The following is an 18,859-nucleotide window of genomic DNA, read 5'->3' on the forward strand; positions in this document are numbered from 1 at the left end:
AGGATATCTCAGGCATGAAGAAAAGATACCAAGGAAATTGAGTCCGTCCATGCTAGCAGATTACTGCTGGAATCTCTCCAGGGATGGTTTAAAACTGTATCATTTTAAGTTTGTATCTTAATAGTCTGGAAAAAAAAACATAATTTGGTCAGTTTTTCATGAAAAAAGCATAAAGATTTTACATTTTAAAAAAATGTAATAAATAAATGCAAAGTTATGTTAGTTCTATCAATAAAAAGATAAAATGTATAATGATTGGTGTGGCATTATTTTTATTGCTATATCACATTTTGCAGAAAGGTTATGAAGCATAAGCGAATACCCCACCTTCTTAATTTTGGTGCAATTTTGGACTGAATCTGTACCTTTAAAATGGAACCAATTAACACTCAACTTAATTTTCCTTTATGGATGACCAATTCTGAAAAATTTAGCTACTTTCATTTCTGAGGCTTTCTCTTTGTAGACCAGTGTTACCAGGATCATTGATGAGGCTCAGCTTGTTAAATTTAGTCTCCAGAAAAGGGCAGAATAGATACATGCAATTTTACTGTCATTGCATAGTACACAGGTACAGGTACACAGCAGCAATATGCATCTACACTATATGAACAAAAGTTTGTTTGCACCTGCTTTTTAAAAGTCCCATTCCACATTTAGTTCCCACTCCTTTGAGAAGATGTTCCACTAGATTTTGGAGTGTGCTTGTGGAGATTTGTGCTCATTCATCCACAAAGCCATGTACTGATGTAAGTTGAGGAGCCCTGTGGTGCAGTCAGTGTTCCAATTAATCCCAAAAAGGGTTGAAGTCAGAGCTCTACTGCAGAGCGTACAAGATCTTCCACTCCAACCCACAGTGGCGGGCCGTGCATTTGATATCTGGGCCTTCAGTGGAGACTCACCCGACTTAATCCACCTCTTAATACCACCACTATCATGTCACAATTAAAGAAACCATCAATACTATACAAAAACGCAATATAACAACGCATGGCATTACAGAGAGAGAGAAATTTCGCATATGGAAGGTGAATACCATTTTTACAAAAGCAAGCTCCAAACCTCTACACTACAACCGCAACTGTGCACCTACATCATCTGTAGCAGTTCAGAATCAATATTTGTCAAATAACATGAAAAAAACATTAAATATTTAAATAAAATACAACCTACTTACCAGAGATGCAGACTCATAATTTGCAGCGCTCCACAGAGGCTGTTAGCCAGTGGTACCGCTCATAATTGCTGGTCTCGAAGTGGTAAACAAACCATTTCCAGGGCTGAGATAAGCTAGCTAGCTTCGAGTTTGGCCGACCTCCTCACGATGTCTAGCTTTCTAGTCTGAGACCAAATCAATTTCTCTTCCTACGTCAGCCATTGTGGGCATAAAAAAGTCTAGCTCTGATGTATTAATGTATGCAGATCACTACAGATGTGTTTTGCTAGTTGAACTTGGCTGTAACAGTTTCACTCTGAATAATCAGAGGACGCAAACGTATAGCTGACGCTATTCTGGGCCAGCTTACTGGCCCTGTGAGGCGAATTTGAAATCTGATTGGTTAAAGAAACAGACCCATTGCTAATATAGTCTAAGGTACATCGGCCAGCACTACTGAATCTGAAGGCCCTGGGCAGATTAGATTGACATGGCAGCACATAGGCTGAAATCTGATTGGACAAAAAATCTGAAATCCACATACACGTACTGGAAGCAGTGCAGCCAAGAGAAACACGAAATGAAGAGAATAAACTGTTGGGAATAAATTAATACAATTTCATGGAGCAAATGTTAGAATTTAGATTGTAAATGTAGGTCAGTGCTTCTGATTGTGTTTAGGCCAGTAGAGAAGGCTTTGCTGGCCCTGACCGCCCACCACTGGCAACCCATATAAACTATATGTTCATGGAGCTGGCTTTGAGCACAGAAGCATTATCATGCTGGAACATGTTTGGGATTCATAATTCAAGTGAAGGGAAAATTTGGTTCTACCACATCCAAATACATTCTATACAGTTGTGTGTCTTCAACTTTGTGCTAAAAGTTTGGAACAAAGTCAGATGTCCCAATATGTTTGTATAGTATATGGAACAGCCAAAAAAATAAGTAGGTCAAACGTTCAGTGCTGAGCGAGATTTATGTATATATGTCAAAGGCGAGCCAGGCAGCCATGGCCGGAACAGCCACTCACACTTCCTGCCAGCCGGTCACTAGTCCATTAACACCTCACAAACACAGGAAGCCACATTAACTCTGGATAGATAAACACAGAAAAAAGGCAAACAGCAAATGGGCAAAAAAATAGAATGATAATAGGACAGTATAACATACTGTATATGCTTCAAACAACCTTACTTTCTTACTTTCAATTATTGTATTGCTATTTTTACTATTTTTCCTCCACATAAATTCCTCAGTGTACTTTGTAAACTGTAAAAAGGTATTTTCTTTTCTCTATAATGAGACTAAATCACACTGAAGCGTGCAAAGGAAAACCTTTTAGTCGAACTTAGGCAATTATGTGTACACATTGCTCCAGTGCACTTCTTGTAATTGGAATAGCCAGAAGGCAACAGGGAGGGAGTGAGTATGGGAGAAAGGAAGTGGGGGAGGAAGGGAGGATCGTGGACATGTGACCAGGTGGTGGTGACTTTCTTCATAACAGCTGAGTTGATCCGGAGCTACGAACTTGTAGAGCTAATGGATTACTGAACCTGGGATTTCATTGAGGGAAGCTGTGGGCTTGCTCACTAAATGGACGTGTGTGTATGTGTGTGCATGTGTGTGTTTGTCTGTCTAATGGAGTATAGTAAGTTAACATCTCTAGTTATTATGTAGAACGTTCCTTATCTATTATTCCTTCCTTTATGCTTTTCTGTAGTAACGCACAAGGTTATTGTTCTTGTATTCTTGGTCTGGTGTTTAGTACTAGTGATTAAATGTGGAAACCTGCTATGCTGTCTTTTAGAATATTTATTGGTGTATATAAAAGCATAATGGAATACTGGACATGGACAAGTGCTATTTAAAATATATCACAAGTCAAAATTATACAGTCTTCAGCAGGCTTTTGGCTCCACATTGCTTAAAATAAATGTCACTCCCTGTAGTCACATGCTGAAATGTTTCCTTTTGCAACCCTGACATTGGCAGCGGCACCAGGGGAAACGGTGACTGCCTATGCACACTCATTATTTTTAGATAAGTGGAATTTTTGAGTTAGATTTTGTCGTATACATTGTATGTAGCTTTTGCACTGTGCAGTTGTAGATGAACTAATCATATAGCAAGCAGTGGCGATTTTGTGCTCTGTTTTTGCCACTGTCTGGATCTGTGTATGTATATACTGTGTGTATGTATGAATGAATTCATCAATGCTACCCAGCAGGATAAGAGACATGCTCCTGGGGGCTAGAGCCTACAAGTAAGTCTGTTTAGAGCTGTTTAGGGGCATAAAAATGTTATTTGACGTACACTCTAAGAGGCTAAATAAACCGTAAATGAAATTATATAATGTGAACAAGTGTAGACAAGCTGCATGACAATGAAATTGAGGGGGAAAAAACACATATAAAATAAGCAGGTAAGTCTTTATTATTTGTAGAGCTTTAACAGGCATTGTTCATCTATTCTGACAGCCCTCAAGAGTCTCTGATTATCTAGTTATAAAAATGCAAAGTTGTGGAAAATGAACATCAGCATGCTGAATTGCTTTGTTTGGTGATTTTTATCTCATGCAGGGTTTCACTTTTAAAATGTGCTTTTGCATTCTCTGTCTTTTTCCAAATGCAGTGTTGATGATGAGACTCGGGCTTCAGAGTCCAACCCCTTCTCAGACACCAATAAAGCTCCTTACCAGCAACGCTCTGACTGCTACCGGGAAGGAAGCTGTGGCCCCTCAGGCCCCCGTGGGCCGGTTGTGGGACCCCCAAGCCCAGCGTGCCTCACCTGGGCTCAGCGCACCCGTAACCAGCCAGCTAGTCTGGCCTTACGCAAACAGGAGGAGGAGGAGAACAAGAGGTGCAAAGCTCTGTCTGACAGCTATGAGCTCTCAACTGATCTCCAGGACAAGAAGGTAGAGCAGCTAGAATAGCATGCTAAGCATTTCTAGTTTAAAACCACAATGGAAGAATTCTCCAGACCTCCTGCACTACTTTAAAGGTCAAACTCTGTCTGGAATTAACTTTCAGATTTGTGAATGCTTGTGAACTCTTCTAAAGCACTCTAAGCTGATCTTAAGAGGTCTGATTAACTTAGAACTGACTAATCCCATTGCATTTTAAAGGTGGAGATGCTGGAGAGGAAATACGGTGGCTACTTTCTAAGCAGACGAGCAGCACGTACCATCCAGACTGCCTTCCGTCAGTACCGTATGAACAAGAACTTTGAGCGCCTGCGCAGCTCAGCTTCGGAGAGCCGCATGACGCGGCGTATCATCCTGTCCAACATGCGTATGCAGTATTCATTTGACGACCGCCAGCCTCAGGCACAGCCTCAGACCTGCCACAGTCCCGGCATTGGCCCTCCGCATTCACCTGACCTGGAGCCAGATTCACCTGCCCAAACAGAATATACCCATTTAGAGGACTCCTTCTCTAAACAGGTGGGAATACTAAAACATCAGCAACAGGAATTGTGTTAAAGTCTCTAACAGTGGTGGACGAAGTTCTCAAACCATGTACTCAGTACAATATTACTCCAGTAAAAGTGAAAGTGCTCTCTTTAAACTTTGATTTGAGTAAAAGTATCCAAAATACTATGAATTATTATGGCTATAATGTTCCTATTATCATTTTTGTCGCAAGACTCTTTGCTTAATCAACTCAGCTTATGTAAAAAGACTCTAATGGTATTCTTAGCACACCAATCTATTAATAGAATGATGTTAATGAGGCAAAAAAAAGGAGTGATATTTTTTTAAATGATCATGAGCCCCAGAGCCAGTTCTAGACATGTAACATTTTAACTAAGGTCAACACTAAAAAAGAAAAGGAAAGAAAAAAGGTATGAAAGGTAAACCCTGAATCGCAATGGCACACTGGCTGAATCACCCAGAACTTTTAGTAATGTGTTTAGTCATTTATTTACAGTAACACACTTTCCAACTATTTGGAATAGTGAACATTTTTGCCAACTCTGTACAGTAAAATGAGGGTAAAGTATCCATTTTTATCCAGCATCTACCATTGCTGTTTTTATTTACAAATTTAGAATTTTTCTTTAGTATTTTTAAAGTCGTCACAGCACTCGCTTTCTTCTGAACTCTGGCTGCAAATAACAATCCATCTTCAAATGGTGCTGTTGCGATTCGGCAGAATAAGGCTCTGTTTATTTTAGTAATAATTTATAATCAAAAATACATGTTGGCAGCTCACATAGCTGTGGTTACTTTACGTGCCTGTTTAGCTTCTCGCTTAGCAATCGCCGAGGGATGATATAGATGGTGAAATTAACTGGTTCCACTTCAGGTAAGTGACAGTTATTTATAGGCAATGGATAAAGAGCATTATCTTATGCTGCCTATTTTGGTTGATGAACTAGTGTATAGGTTCTTTAGAGTTATGGAGGCCCCCATCCAATCCTGAGGCCATAGGCAATTGTCTACCTATAGCTAGTGCCAGCCCTGATGAGCCCAAAAATCTTTTTTTCAACTACTTAAAAAAATAATCTTGCAAAAAAGACCACGGGTGTTGTGGTAAGTTTGTGTCAGGAGTTTCTTCCACCATTTGTTCCTCTAAAGATTTTCTACTTAATGTTAAACTAACGCTGAACTGTAATTTCATGTAAAATAGATACCACCAAGTAGCAATCAGAACAAGTTATAAACAGAGCAGGCTCTACCCTGATTGGTGGCTTTCCTCTCATAAATAAAAAGGAACGACTGATTTCCTAAATTGTAGTTAAGCAAAAAGTAATGGACTTTGAAATGTAGTGAAGTTAATACTCCAGTATATTACAGATACGTGAAAAAGCTACTTAAATTACATTTACTTCATTACACTCCATCACTTGTCTCTAATTGCTCTGGTTGTAGGTTGCAATCAAATCTTAAAGAATGCATTTTCAGAGATAATATCCATATAATGGTGCATTTGCATAAGTAAAGCTTTAAAGTTTCAAAATTGGTCCAACTGATGCATTTTTGTTTGAACTTTCAGGTAAAGTCCCTGGCGGATTCCATTGATGATGCTCTAGCATGCCGTCCAGGAAGAGAAGACTCCCAGGACGGCCTCGGGGATAGTGCTGCTGTAGATGACTTTGGTGAATGCATCTGGAGCAGCAACAGCCACCCATCTCTCCGGCGGGGACTGGGTGAGCGGGAGCGAGGCAGCACAGGAGGTGGTCTGAGCATGCACGAGGATAGCACGGCTACATCATACAGTGATGTCACACTCTACATGGATGATGGTTTGCCCTCATCACCTCTCTCTCTGGACCGGGCACCAAGCAGTACAGACACTGAATTTTGGGGGGGTATGACCGGTGGGGTTGGTGGACGAGAAGACAGTAGGGACACAGAGGGAGGGGGCAGCAGTAACAGCCGGCGCAGCACACCATGTACAGAATGCAGAGATTACCGCCTTCGAGGGGCACATTTGCCTCTCCTAACAATCGAGCCACCCAGCGACAGCTCTGTGGACATGAGCGACCGCTCAGACCGTGGTTCCCTCGGGCGTCAGCTGGTGTATGAACAGGACTCAAGTGGGGGTTCCCCTCAGGGCACGTTAAAGCACAATCCCAATGCCAAAGCACAAGGCCAAGCACGTCCAGCTAGCCGCCCAATAGCAACACAGATCCCGCACCACGTGACTCACCACCACCACCACCATCACCACCACCATCATCACCAGTATCCTGACACTCCATCATCTTCTTCATCCCCACAGCAGCCCCCCACTACACCGCTCTCGTCCTCCTCTTCCCCACAGCTGCCCTCTGGGGGCTTGGATCAGCAGTGTTGCTCAGATGGCGATAATGACTCACTAAACTCCACCACAAACTCCAACGAGACCATTAATTGCAGCTCGGGCTCATCGTCCAGGGACAGCCTGCGGGAACCACTGCCACCTCTAGGCAAGCAGACGTACCAGAGGGAGAGCCGGCACAGCTGGGACTCTCCTGCTTTCAACAATGATGTGGCACAGAGAAGGCAGTATCGCATCGGGCTGAACCTGTTTAACAAGTGAGCAAAATAGACAAAAACTTTGGGGCTTTTAGGGATTTCAGTACAACAGAATTGACAGGATTACACTTTCAAGTCCACTAGAAGCATAAATTCTAAAAGCTTTAAAATGCAATTTCAGAGATTTATATTATTAATATTTCTGGCAAATAATTAATTATTACACACTTTAAACTAAAATGCCTTAATGGCTTTAAAAAAAATATATATTTTTAATAGTTTTTTTTACAAGTTGTATCCTAATATAGTGGTCTCTGGTTCTTTTTTTTTCAGGAAACCAGAGAAGGGCATCCAATACCTGATAGAGCGTGGCTTTGTGTCAGACACCCCCGTTGGCATTGCTCGCTTTATCCTAGAACGAAAGGGTCTAAGCCGACAGATGATCGGGGAGTTCCTGGGCAACCGACAGAAGCAGTTCAACAAGGATGTACTAGAGTCAGTAAATGTTCTGCAGAAAATATGCATTAACATAATTAATAGCAAATAAACCAAAGGATATAAGGATAAACTTGATAGTGTCGTGTGCCAAATGCATTGTTGATTTTCAAACATTTACAGTGAGACTGAAAAATAAAGGAGAAAAATAATTCATCCATGTCGTTTATTTGCTTTCAGTTGTGTGGTTGATGAGATGGACTTCTCCGGAATGGACCTAGATGACGCTCTAAGGAAGTTTCAAGCCCAGATCAAGGTGCAAGGAGAGGCCCAAAAAGTGGAACGCCTCATTGAGGCTTTTAGGTATGTGTGTGTTTTTTGTGCATCTGTTTCTGCATTAATAAATATGGACTTCACTTTTAGCGCTTGATTTAAGTAAAATATTTCAAAATCATTCTCTCTTCTCTTTTAGTCAGCGCTACTGTGTGTGTAACCCTGCATTGGTGCGCCAGTTCCAGAACCCTGATACTATCTTCATTCTGGCTTTTGCCATAATCCTCCTTAATACAGACATGTACAGCCCAAGCGTCAAACCAGACAGGAAGATGAAGTTAGATGATTTCATTAAGAACCTGCGAGGTGACATTTTTGGCATTTGTGCACACACACATATACTATAGACGCATAATATATATTGATCTTGTGTATTATATTTATATTCAGCTTATTTCAGCGTATAATAAGGGAAAAAAATCAAAGAATAAATGTTGACAGTGTCAGTTCTAACATTAAGTGGCGTGTTCTTCAGGAGTCGATAATGGACAAGATATACCACGTGACCTGCTGGTGGGGATCTACCAGCGCATTCAGAAGTGGGAACTGAGGACCAATGATGACCATGTCTCCCAAGTCCAGGCTGTGGAGAGAGTCATTGTGGGCAAGAAACCGGTGTGTAAATGTTCCATTTTCTTCTATTTGTCATGATGTAAATAAAATTTAACTACCACTGTCAAAGTTACTGATTTAATACTCATTTAATAATGAGTTAAGGAAAGCACTTTGTCTTAAAAAAAAATGTAAACAATATTACTCGGTCTGCGTACTTCCACCCATGGAACATCAGATGCCTTCGTCCATTCCTTACATTCAATTCCAAAGCTGTTCTTGTACAGGCTTTAGTTACATCGTGCATTGATTATTGTAACTCTCTTCTGTTTGTGTTACCTCACAAACTACTTCAGAACTCAGCTGCCCGTATAATTACTACAACCTCCTCCATCAAACTTCTATATTCTACACTGGCTTCATGTTAAATATCGAGCAGTGTACAAGATTCTGCTTCTCACTTTTAAAGCTCTTCATAATCTTACACTCTCGTATGTCTCTGATTTGCTTCATATTTAAATCCTGAAACGTACTCTTAGATCTTCTACATCGGTTTCCATTGTTGTACCTTCTGTTCGTTTAGTCACTATGGGGTCGAGAGCATTTAGCTGAGCTGCTTCTAATCTTTGGAACTTTCTTCCACAATCTATATGAGAAAGTGAAAGCTTGACCACTTTTAGATCATGCCTTTTAAATCATTTGTTTAGATTTGCCTTTTCTCCTCTGTTGCTGAACCTGTTACACTCTGCTTGTTCTGCAGGTCCTGTCCCTGTCCCACCGCAGGCTGGTGTGCTGCTGCCAACTTTACGAGGTCCCTGACCCCAACCGACCACAGCGCACTGGTGTACATCAGAGAGAGGTGTTCCTCTTCAACGACCTGTTGGTGGTAAGCTTGACAACTTATAATACAACATCAGCTGACTCATTACTTTTCCTCACCCGAACGTTAGGGCTTACTCTGCCCATTTACGTGTTTGACATCTGACAGGTAACGAAGATCTTCCAGAAGAAGAAAACATCGGTGACGTACAGTTTTCGGCAGTCATTCCCACTGGTGGAGATGCAAGTTCACATGTTCCAAAACTCCTGTAAGATCTGCACATATGTATTTGTAGTTTTTACTTTAAGGACATCAAAATGATAGTGTAGGTGAAAAGGTGTTTTATTTCCTCCTTAGACTACCCTCACGGCGTCAGGCTGACGTCAGCGATCCCAGGTGGTGAACGCAAGGTGCTAATCGTGTTCAATGCGCCCAGTCAGCCGGACCGCACACGCTTCATCAGTGACCTGAGAGAGAGCATTGCCGAGGTGCAGGAGATGGAGAAGTACAGGGTTGAATGTGAGTACAGCTCCCTCTGTTGGTAAATTGGCAGAAGTTTTGTGGGTGAGCGTTACACTAAGATGTTAAAACAAGACTTTTTTAATACAGGCGTAGCTACAAAATACTATAGGAATAGTCACATAATGCAGTCACCCTGTCTGTCAAATTCAGTAGTCCTATTTTAATCAGATATTATAGAAATATTGAGCCTTATATGAGTCATATAGACTCACATAGTATGGTCCACTGGTGAACCAGCAAGAGATATCAGCAGATTTACCCAAGCTTTTAAAACGACTGAACTGTTATGCAAAATAAATTTAAAAGATTAGTGACCAATAAATAATAAATAATCTGGACTAATTACTGATGGCCTTTTTTAAAAGCTAATGTGGAAAACAGAATTTGCTATGCTAATACAAGTGCCAACATTTTGAAAGCTCATGGAGACAAACCAAAGCTGGAATTCATTTACTGGACAGTGCAATAAGCATTGACTTGGGGCAAGGGTTGAATACATACCAATGAAAAGAAATTCTCCAATTTTATTTCTGTAAAAAGTCACCATTCTACTACATTCTACAAAATCCTATTGTACTACATTTGATATTGCAGAATACTTTCTGGGGGCACTTTTATTAACAACAGATTAAATGGCAAATCAGTAATCAGTGTTGTATTAAACATCTTTACTATCACAGCGTTTTATATAGGCTGTTCTTTTGTCCGCAGCGGAGCTTGAGAAGCAAAAAGGTGTGATGCGGCCCAGCCTTCTTAACAGCAGTGTGGTGGGTGGAGGTGTGGGCGGAGTCAAAAATGAAGTAGTGAATGGCAGCATTGGAAGATCAAGTTTAGACGATAATTATTCACCCAGTGAAGGCCTGAAACGCACTGCTCTCAGCTCCTCACTTAGGGACCTGTCCGATTCAGGTGGGAAACACACAAATACATACATGGTTACAAACAAATATGTGGAACCGTAAATCATTCATATACTATTTACGAGGGGCGTTCAAACCGGGACTTTCAATGTTACAGGTATAAAATCGATGCTAGGGTGCCAGAACTATACGGTAGTGGCTAGTGTGTCCTATTACTGATAGGCGGCCCAGTCCAGAAACATGGTAATCAGCATAGCAAGCAACAGTGTTAGTGCGCGCATGGAACAGCGTGTGGTGATAAATTTTCTTGTGAACAATTGCGTAAATGACTTTAAGTGCAGTACAGTGATGAGATGCTATGCCACAGTAAGACATTTGAATGGTCTAAACGTTTTAAAGATGGCCGTATGTCCGTCAGTGACGATCTCAGGATTGTCATGGTGGTTCCCTGATGACGAAGTGAAGCAGCCTGTTCCACGATGGTTCAGGCATACTGATAAATCTTTTTATGCCAAATCTTTTCAGGCATTAGTTAAACACTTGGATAAGTGTAGTATGTCACATCTGGTATGTCGAAAAATAGGTGAAGATTCGACTCCTTGAAATTTGTTTCTTTTATTTTACAAACTCAAAAGTAACAGTTTGACTTGAACGCCCCTAGAATTTTAATAGTAAGACAACATGAACACAAGTAAACGGCATCGCATTCACATTTACATGTGTACACACACACATACAAGAATACAAGTACACACTGCTTGTGAAGGCCCTTGACATGTCCTAATTGGATGCAGGGAAACGCGGTCGCAGAAACAGCGTTGGTTCCCTTGACAGTACAATGGAAGTAAGTCTGAGTGGAGCAGAGGTCTGTATCTTTAGCTTTCCCCCAAACAAATCCATCACTAAAGTGACCACCTCACTCACCTCGCATGTCTGCTCTAAGAACCCCTCCTTGGACACCCCCCCCTCCCCTCCAAAAAAAAAGAAAACAAAAAAACTAACAAAAAAAAAACATGCAGCTAAGCCTCGCATGTGTCTTTATCCAAACAAACACCCAGAGTCATTATTCTGTATCTCTGTATTACATGCCTGTGTGCATGCTGATATGCTCCCTGAATTAGAAACATGTTTTACTATACTCTGGCCTGGAAGACACTGACATTGAGTTAGCCATTGAATCTGCCACTGCCTGAGTCATTGTGTATTGGATCTTGTTGGTGCCATTTGAGTTTGTTTTGTGTGTGTACTTCCTGCATGGATAGGCATGTTGAGTAGTTGGTGTTTCATCTGTTTTTATTTTGTGTGATTCAGCATCTGCATCTGGTTGTCTATTAAAATTTTCATTGTTTTAAGTTTTGATACAGAAGTGAAGTGGTACCATGACTCTAATCAACTCACCCATTTCCCCTCCCCTGTCTTATGAAACTGTTCCTTCTCTCTCTCTCTCTCTCTCTCTCTCTCTCTCTCTCTCTCTCTCTCTCTATCTATCTATCTATCTCTATCCCATATTTCTTCTATGCTTTCTGATACTACCGTTCACACTCCTGCTATTATCCCTTGTTCTTGTCTGTCTGCACTTGCACTTTTTTCTGTGTTCCCTGTTTCTTCACACCTTCCTCCTCCCCTCTGTTACTCCTCCTCTTGCTGTCCTGCCGTCTCCTCCTCCTCCTCTCCCCCCACTCTCTTTGTCTTAGGGTTCCATCATTAGCAGTCCACAGCCTCACCAGCGTTACCCAGTAGCCACTGTGCTATCGAGCTGCTACGGAACCGAAGATTACCGGCCTCACCGCCCCATCCTGAGCCCCGGAGTGGGGGTGGGGGGTGGGCCGGGGCAGCAACACACCACGGCGCCCGTGCCTCCTGGCACTGCACCTCCAGCCTCCAGCAGCAGCAGCGAGAAAGGTGCCACCAGTGGAACAACGACCAGCGCCACATCCTTCCTGGGATCACTGTTTGGGACGAAACGGGCCAAAGCACCAGGCCCCATTATCCCGCCGGGGCCACCCTACCCCGCCCCTATGGTGCCAGCACTACCACCGCCTCTTTCCCCTCTGCCCCTGTGCCCTCAAGAGTCCACTGGTATGCCCAAGATCCAGTACTGCCACACTATGGGTGCGGGCATGGCTGGGCACCCCCCGCCACCATACTGCCACCCGCACCAACGCTGCCAACACGGTGGTCCACAACGCCAGCATGCCACACTACAGCGGGTCACGCTACCACGCCGACCAACCCACAACTCCTCCCCCTATCTGCCACCGCTCTCCCAACATGCTTTTCAGGCTCGCTTCGGGAATTCGGGCAATGGGGGCACGACGTGCGTGCCTCCTCCCCCCCTTTCTCCTCACTCCCCACTATCCCAACACCTGCCGTTTGCCTTCTGCCACGCACAGCTCACACACTCGGGCAGAGGGGGCGCCGTTGTGGGCAAAACACCACTAGCTCTGTCACACTCACAACCACACCCGCACCAGCACGCACCCTCCCACGGGCATACGCCCCTCCCTGCCCATCCGCCACGCTTCGTGTTCGCCAGCCCACCGCCTCCCTTCCCAGCGCCCACTCCGCCGCCCCTGCCAGCATCCGCTCCACCCGCTGCGCCCCAACACGTGTCGCCGGCCGCCCCGTATCCGCCCCCGTATCCTCCGCTTTCCTCTATCCCACCTCCCTCCACTCCCTTTACCCCCTTCCTCCCCTTACCCTCTTACGCCTCTCTCCCCTCTCCCCCCCCCATCGCACCCCGCCCCGCCACCGCCACAGGTCACGGCACCATCGCCAGGTCAGACTGGCACGGCCGACCGGGCCAAATCCAAGCCTGCCAGCCGGATCAGCACGGTAGTATGAGCAGGGGCAAGGGAAAGGTGCGCTCCTGGGGATCACTACGAGGTCCCCTGGTGGTGGGAGGAGGAACGGCAGAGAGATTAGAAGACATGGGAGGTGGAACTCGGACCAGGACTGAAGGCAGCAAGAGGAAACGCAACCTACTGAGACTCTGTTACTTTCATTTGCGCTTCCCACAAGTATAGAGCGAGACAGGATTTGGGAGACAATGTGCATATATGCAATATGCACAGTTTGAAATGCATTTCACATGTAACACAGGGTAATTTATTGATTACAGTAGAAGAAAATCCAATCTCAGAAATAATGAAAAAAAGCACAACTGACTTTAACTGAAAGTGCGTAAATTACTGACAAGCAATGAATTTCTTTGTTTTCTTATTTTCTTTTAATTATACAGTGAATTATATACAGTGGAAATAAAATATAACCAGGTATCAAACACATGAGTATGTACGCACATAGCTGTGCTCAAGCCCTGACTATCTAATTATGCACAGGGGGTGAATAAACTGCCTATAGCCATAAAAGAATGTAATCTCAGAGTCAGTACATGAAGAAACATGAAGAGCTTGTCTCAGGCTGTATATTAATATCAGAATGGAAGTAGACCCTGTAGATCAGGGACCCCTACAATGAACGAGACTTTATCCTCTACTGGACATACAGTGTACATCCATTCACAATAACATAAGAGGTGAAATGTGTTTTAAGCTCTATCTTACTACAGACATGAACTATACGCAACAATCAGTTATGCTAATTATTAATTATTCGATGTTCATCTATAGTGATTCCTGCTCTTTTGCTGTATAAATACTGCCTCAAATGAGAGGTATATTTGAAGATCACACAAGAAACCTGACTTATTCACAGTTTTCAATATTGCAGGTCAGATTTAAAGTCATCGATTTATTTATAGGTTCTGACCTTAACAAATTGTCAATTGTATGAGTTGGAGAAGGGATTATTTTGGCCCTTGTGCTAAATTTTGCACCTCATTTTAGAAAGTATTAACATCCTGCTATGAAATAAGTATCCTAAAGGGCTTGATTTTCACAAATGTTTGATGACCATACAAATGCTTGAAAATACAAGTATAATGATTGAACTTTTCACTGCCAAAGTTTGTGTTCTTGCTCAAAAATTTGCAGTCAGTTGCCAATAATAATAATAATATTGATAATACAGAAACTGTTGCTGGATGGTTAGATATCTAGGCAGATTTCTAGAGCTGGTACTGTCTTGTGTGCCTCATAAGAGCTCATAACAAATAATAAACTGCCACTCGCATTTAGTAAGCATAAACGAGATGCATGAAGTTCACTATGCCGAGACCTGTAACGGACAATTGTCTGTACGATGTAATTGTATTATTAGTAATAATATTGACCTGATGAAATGGATATTCCATGGCGAGCAAATCAAACATCGTTCTGCGAAAAGATCTGAAAAAACAATTCATTTTTGCCAGAATGTTTTGTGAGCTTCTTGGTTTACTGCCACAATACCATATGTGGAAATAAACGGCTGACTGAATTAATCCAGTTTAGGAACCTGTGTAGAGTAGTCGCGGTCTTTGGAAAGAAACGTTCCAGGAGGCACTGCAGCTGCTCTCGCTGTTCCTCTTCCTTTTGGTCTTTTGCCTAACTAAAATGCCTGTATGTCATAGTGCCAATCAAATGCGTTCCACGGAGTTGTATTGATGCTTTTATCATTTTGCTGATTGTTTTGCTTTGTTTATTATGGATATTATTGGTTTCACTGATTATTATGAATATTACTATTATCATTACTGGTATTTATGTTATGGAAATCATACATCTACTATAAATACCACAAAGTATTATATATATATATATATATATATATATATATATATATATATATATATATATATATATATATATCCATAATGTACATAAATCCACTCATAGTTAACCTGAGAGTGTGCTTAGATTGGTGATTGGTGGATTTTATGGACAATAACACTTGCCTTTACAAGTGTTTACTGAATGTTGCAGACTTTGTTCTGGTATTTATTCACCCTTTTTCCCCCACAAATGTCTTGTTAATTGAACATTTGTTTTATTTTAGGTTTGTGCAATATAGAATTTGTGTCAAAAAGATTTTTTTTTTTTTTGTTTAGGTTTTTTTTAGTTTTTTTAATGAAGACTTCACTTATGTTTTCTTTTTAAGTGGAAATAGAAATGATTCTGCATTAATTTTATTGCCAAATGTAATTAAGTTATTAGGTTTTAAGTTTTGATGTGTATGTACACGGCGCATATGAGGCGCTACATTGAAGCAGGTCAATAAGAAAACACAAACATATATACAGATGGATCCAGTTCATTGGCTTTACCATTTTTCTCTCTCTGCATATCCGATCCTTTTGCATGACTGCAGTACTTACTGAATGAAGAGTGTTCTATAAACAGATTTGTATATAGTATAGCAAATTATAATATGATATAATGTTGTTTATGGAACAGAAAAAACTAGTATTCGGGTTTGATTGTGTGCGTGCGTGCGTGCGTGCGTGTGTGTGTGTGTGTGTGAGAGTGAATGTGTCGCCTGTATGAGAGTATATCATTCAGTGTAGGTGAATATTGCATATTTATTTTGTAAGCCTAACTAACGTAGGCCTATATGTCACTACCAAGCTGAATGTTCTTTTAGAATTCTATGAACTACCAAGTCATCGAATTTGTGTACAGAATGTGTGCAACAGAAATACAGAGAGATGTGAATATTTATTGCTTCTAAAACTATTATAAAGTGTCCTTGCAGTGCTTAAAGCCTGGTGTGGTTTGTTTCTTGTTGGTTTCACTACATGCAAAAGTGTGTTCTTACTTATAGTCATTAATTTTTTTTTTGTAAAAAAACACAGCACATAAAATATAATGTAGGATACTGTAGAATTCTATGGAAGGATTTTCCAGGCAATTTTCGAAAGGAATTGTGATTGTATTTGCAGTTGTGTTTTCCATATGTGGATGCATAAATTGAGACATAATCAACACAATCAACTCAAATCTTGCATTAGCATTTGCGTTTTCGCTTTTGTGAATGCACAGTGACTGCCAAATTTTAAATGGAAAAGCAAAGTCTATTTGCAGTTGCATTTTCCGTGTATTACAAGTTATGACCATGTCATATTAAAAAAAAAGCACACGTAATTAATATTGCTATTTAAATGTGACATGGTCATAACTTGTAATAAACGGAAAATGCAGCTGCAAATAGACTTTGCTTTTCCATTTCCATTTGAAAATACGTAGCCTCCTTAATACAAATGGAGTTCTATTTGAGTTTTGGCGGGCTACATCCGCGAAAATAAAAAAGCACGTGGTAATTCATATTGCTATTTAAATATGACGTGGTCATAACCAGAGATGAAATGTAACGCAGTACAAATATTTTGTTACTGTTATTAGGCAGATTTTTCTTGTATCAGTTTTTAATTTCACTATTTATTTCTCAGGCAACTTTTTACTTTCACTCAAAAAAATTTTTACTGAAATATCTGTATTTTCTACTTCATACATTTTCAATCCAGACTCGTTAATTTAGTTTTTATCTATTTGGTGACATGATATTTTTTCTTCTCATTGCGCACCGTTTTCATATTACTATTGATGTATCATTTCCCTGCTATCACGCACCACAGAGGAAGGCTAGCCTACGAAGCTAACAATGAGCGCAGCAGAAGGCAACAAGAAGTATGGGGCTGACGTGGAAGAGACAGAGGGAGTCGGTGATGTAAACATGACTGAGAACAGAGACATTCCTGATCACCTGATCATCACCATCTTTTCTCTGCTTTTGTTCAATATAGTGGTTGTTCAGCCTGGATACGTTCATTAGGAAACAAAACATTTTATTCTTTTGTATTTATATTTTAATATGATCTGAGGTTCAGTTACCAGCATGACACTAAAACAGGTAGTAATAGTTACGTACATCAGAGCTCAAACTTCATTACTTTAACTTGAGTGAAAAAGTGTTGTCATTACTTCAACTTACACCAGAGTCTTTTAAAACATGAGTATCTGTTTTTCTACTTGAGTGAAGGATGTGTGTACTTTTGCCATCTTTGGTCATAACTCAAAAGACACAGGAAATACAGTTGCAAATGGACTTTGCTTTTCCATTTTGAACTTGGCAGTCACTGTGCGTTCGCTAAAACCACACATGGAAAGTGCAATTGCAAATACAATTTGCAATTCCATGTCCAGCTTTTCTTGAAAAGTCCATCTGGAAAAAAATCCTTGTAAATGTATCTGCAAACAAAACATTTTTTCTCCTCTGTCAGCCATAAACAAAACAAATATTAAATCGACACAAATATACCTGAACTTGTGCACTTTTTGCAGCAGGTGCATTTTGATAGCTCTGACTAGCGCACAGGCTGACCATCCAATCAAAGGACGTGATAATGCAGATGTTTTCTGAACCTGGAATAAGCATGACAAATCCGATTGGATAAAGCAACAGCTTCAAACAACATAGAGTTTATAGTAAAAATAAAAGCCTGCAGTGCTTATAGTGCTGGCCTTCTGCAATATGTAATGTGACGGCTGAAATCTGAGTGGATACAAACTTGTATACAGACATGTTATTTGATGAAAACAATAGACTATTAAGAATAATTTAATACATATTCATGGACAAAAATTATTAAAACGTAAGTCAGTTATTCTAATAAAGTCCATCAGAGAAACAGAGAAGGTCATGCTGGACATCACCTATTGCTGTAGCCCTTTTATTACTTTAATATAGATTGTACAATGGGACATGATTTCTTCAGAAATTGAAATCATAATAAATCGGATCATACATTTTCTTTATCAATTCATTGCACAGATTAAATGGTTTCCTAATGAAGGTATTTGATTTAGTTTTAATTTAGCCAGCAAAAAAGATATCTTAACATATAATACTTTTTATTTATTTTTTATTTTTTATCAAGCAATTTATTTTCCTTTTGTCTTTGCTTTGCACTGTTATACTGGGAATCCTGATAGGCTAACGTGTTTTGGGGACTTGCTGTCTCAATGAAGTTGCAGTCTGATGCATTTATAATGTTTCTTTATATATATTTATCTTATCTTAGTAAATTAATCATGTAATGCTCTGCCTCTTTTACCCAAATTGTGAGGTGTAAAAATGCCAGGGGGTCTGTGTTTTTCCTTTTTTTTTTTTTATCATTAATGTGCCAAATCAAACATGCGGAGGATCCGCTGTGGCGACCCCTAACGGGAGAAGCCGAAATAAACATATATTAATGTATTCTTTATTGTACAGGGTTGCCAGGTAAGTACTAAAAATAAATTAAGAAAGAAAATGATAACAGTAAACAACATAAATTA

The 18,859-nt window shown here is 40.7% G+C and overlaps 1 protein-coding gene across 6 annotated transcripts in view; it reads left to right on the forward strand.

Moving 5' to 3' along the window:
- Positions 1–16,285, forward strand: part of iqsec2b (IQ motif and Sec7 domain ArfGEF 2b) — a 60,073-nt gene extending 43,788 nt beyond the window's left edge. For 2 of the 6 annotated variants that reach the window (XM_046871696.1, XM_046871695.1), the window contains exons 3-15: positions 3,791–4,073; positions 4,284–4,601; positions 6,157–7,181; positions 7,455–7,616; positions 7,797–7,919; positions 8,029–8,195; positions 8,365–8,504; positions 9,202–9,327; positions 9,430–9,529; positions 9,619–9,780; positions 10,495–10,692; positions 11,438–11,508; positions 12,338–16,285. In XM_046871696.1, coding sequence (XP_046727652.1) covers positions 3,791–4,073; positions 4,284–4,601; positions 6,157–7,181; positions 7,455–7,616; positions 7,797–7,919; positions 8,029–8,195; positions 8,365–8,504; positions 9,202–9,327; positions 9,430–9,529; positions 9,619–9,780; positions 10,495–10,692; positions 11,438–11,508; positions 12,338–13,669 — 4,207 coding nt within the window. In that variant the 3' untranslated portion in view covers positions 13,670–16,285. Of the gene's footprint in view, positions 1–2,649; positions 3,423–3,790; positions 4,074–4,283; positions 4,602–6,156; positions 7,182–7,454; positions 7,617–7,796; positions 7,920–8,028; positions 8,196–8,364; positions 8,505–9,201; positions 9,328–9,429; positions 9,530–9,618; positions 9,781–10,494; positions 10,693–11,437; positions 11,509–12,337 lie in introns of those variants that run through there. The other 4 variants (XM_046871698.1, XM_046871697.1, XM_046871699.1 and 1 more) reach the window with 4 other exon arrangements.
- Positions 16,286–18,859: the final 2,574 nt, after the last annotated feature.

The sequence above is a fragment of the Silurus meridionalis genome, chromosome 17, assembly GCF_014805685.1.
Source record: "Silurus meridionalis isolate SWU-2019-XX chromosome 17, ASM1480568v1, whole genome shotgun sequence".
NCBI lineage: Eukaryota > Metazoa > Chordata > Actinopteri > Siluriformes > Siluridae > Silurus > Silurus meridionalis.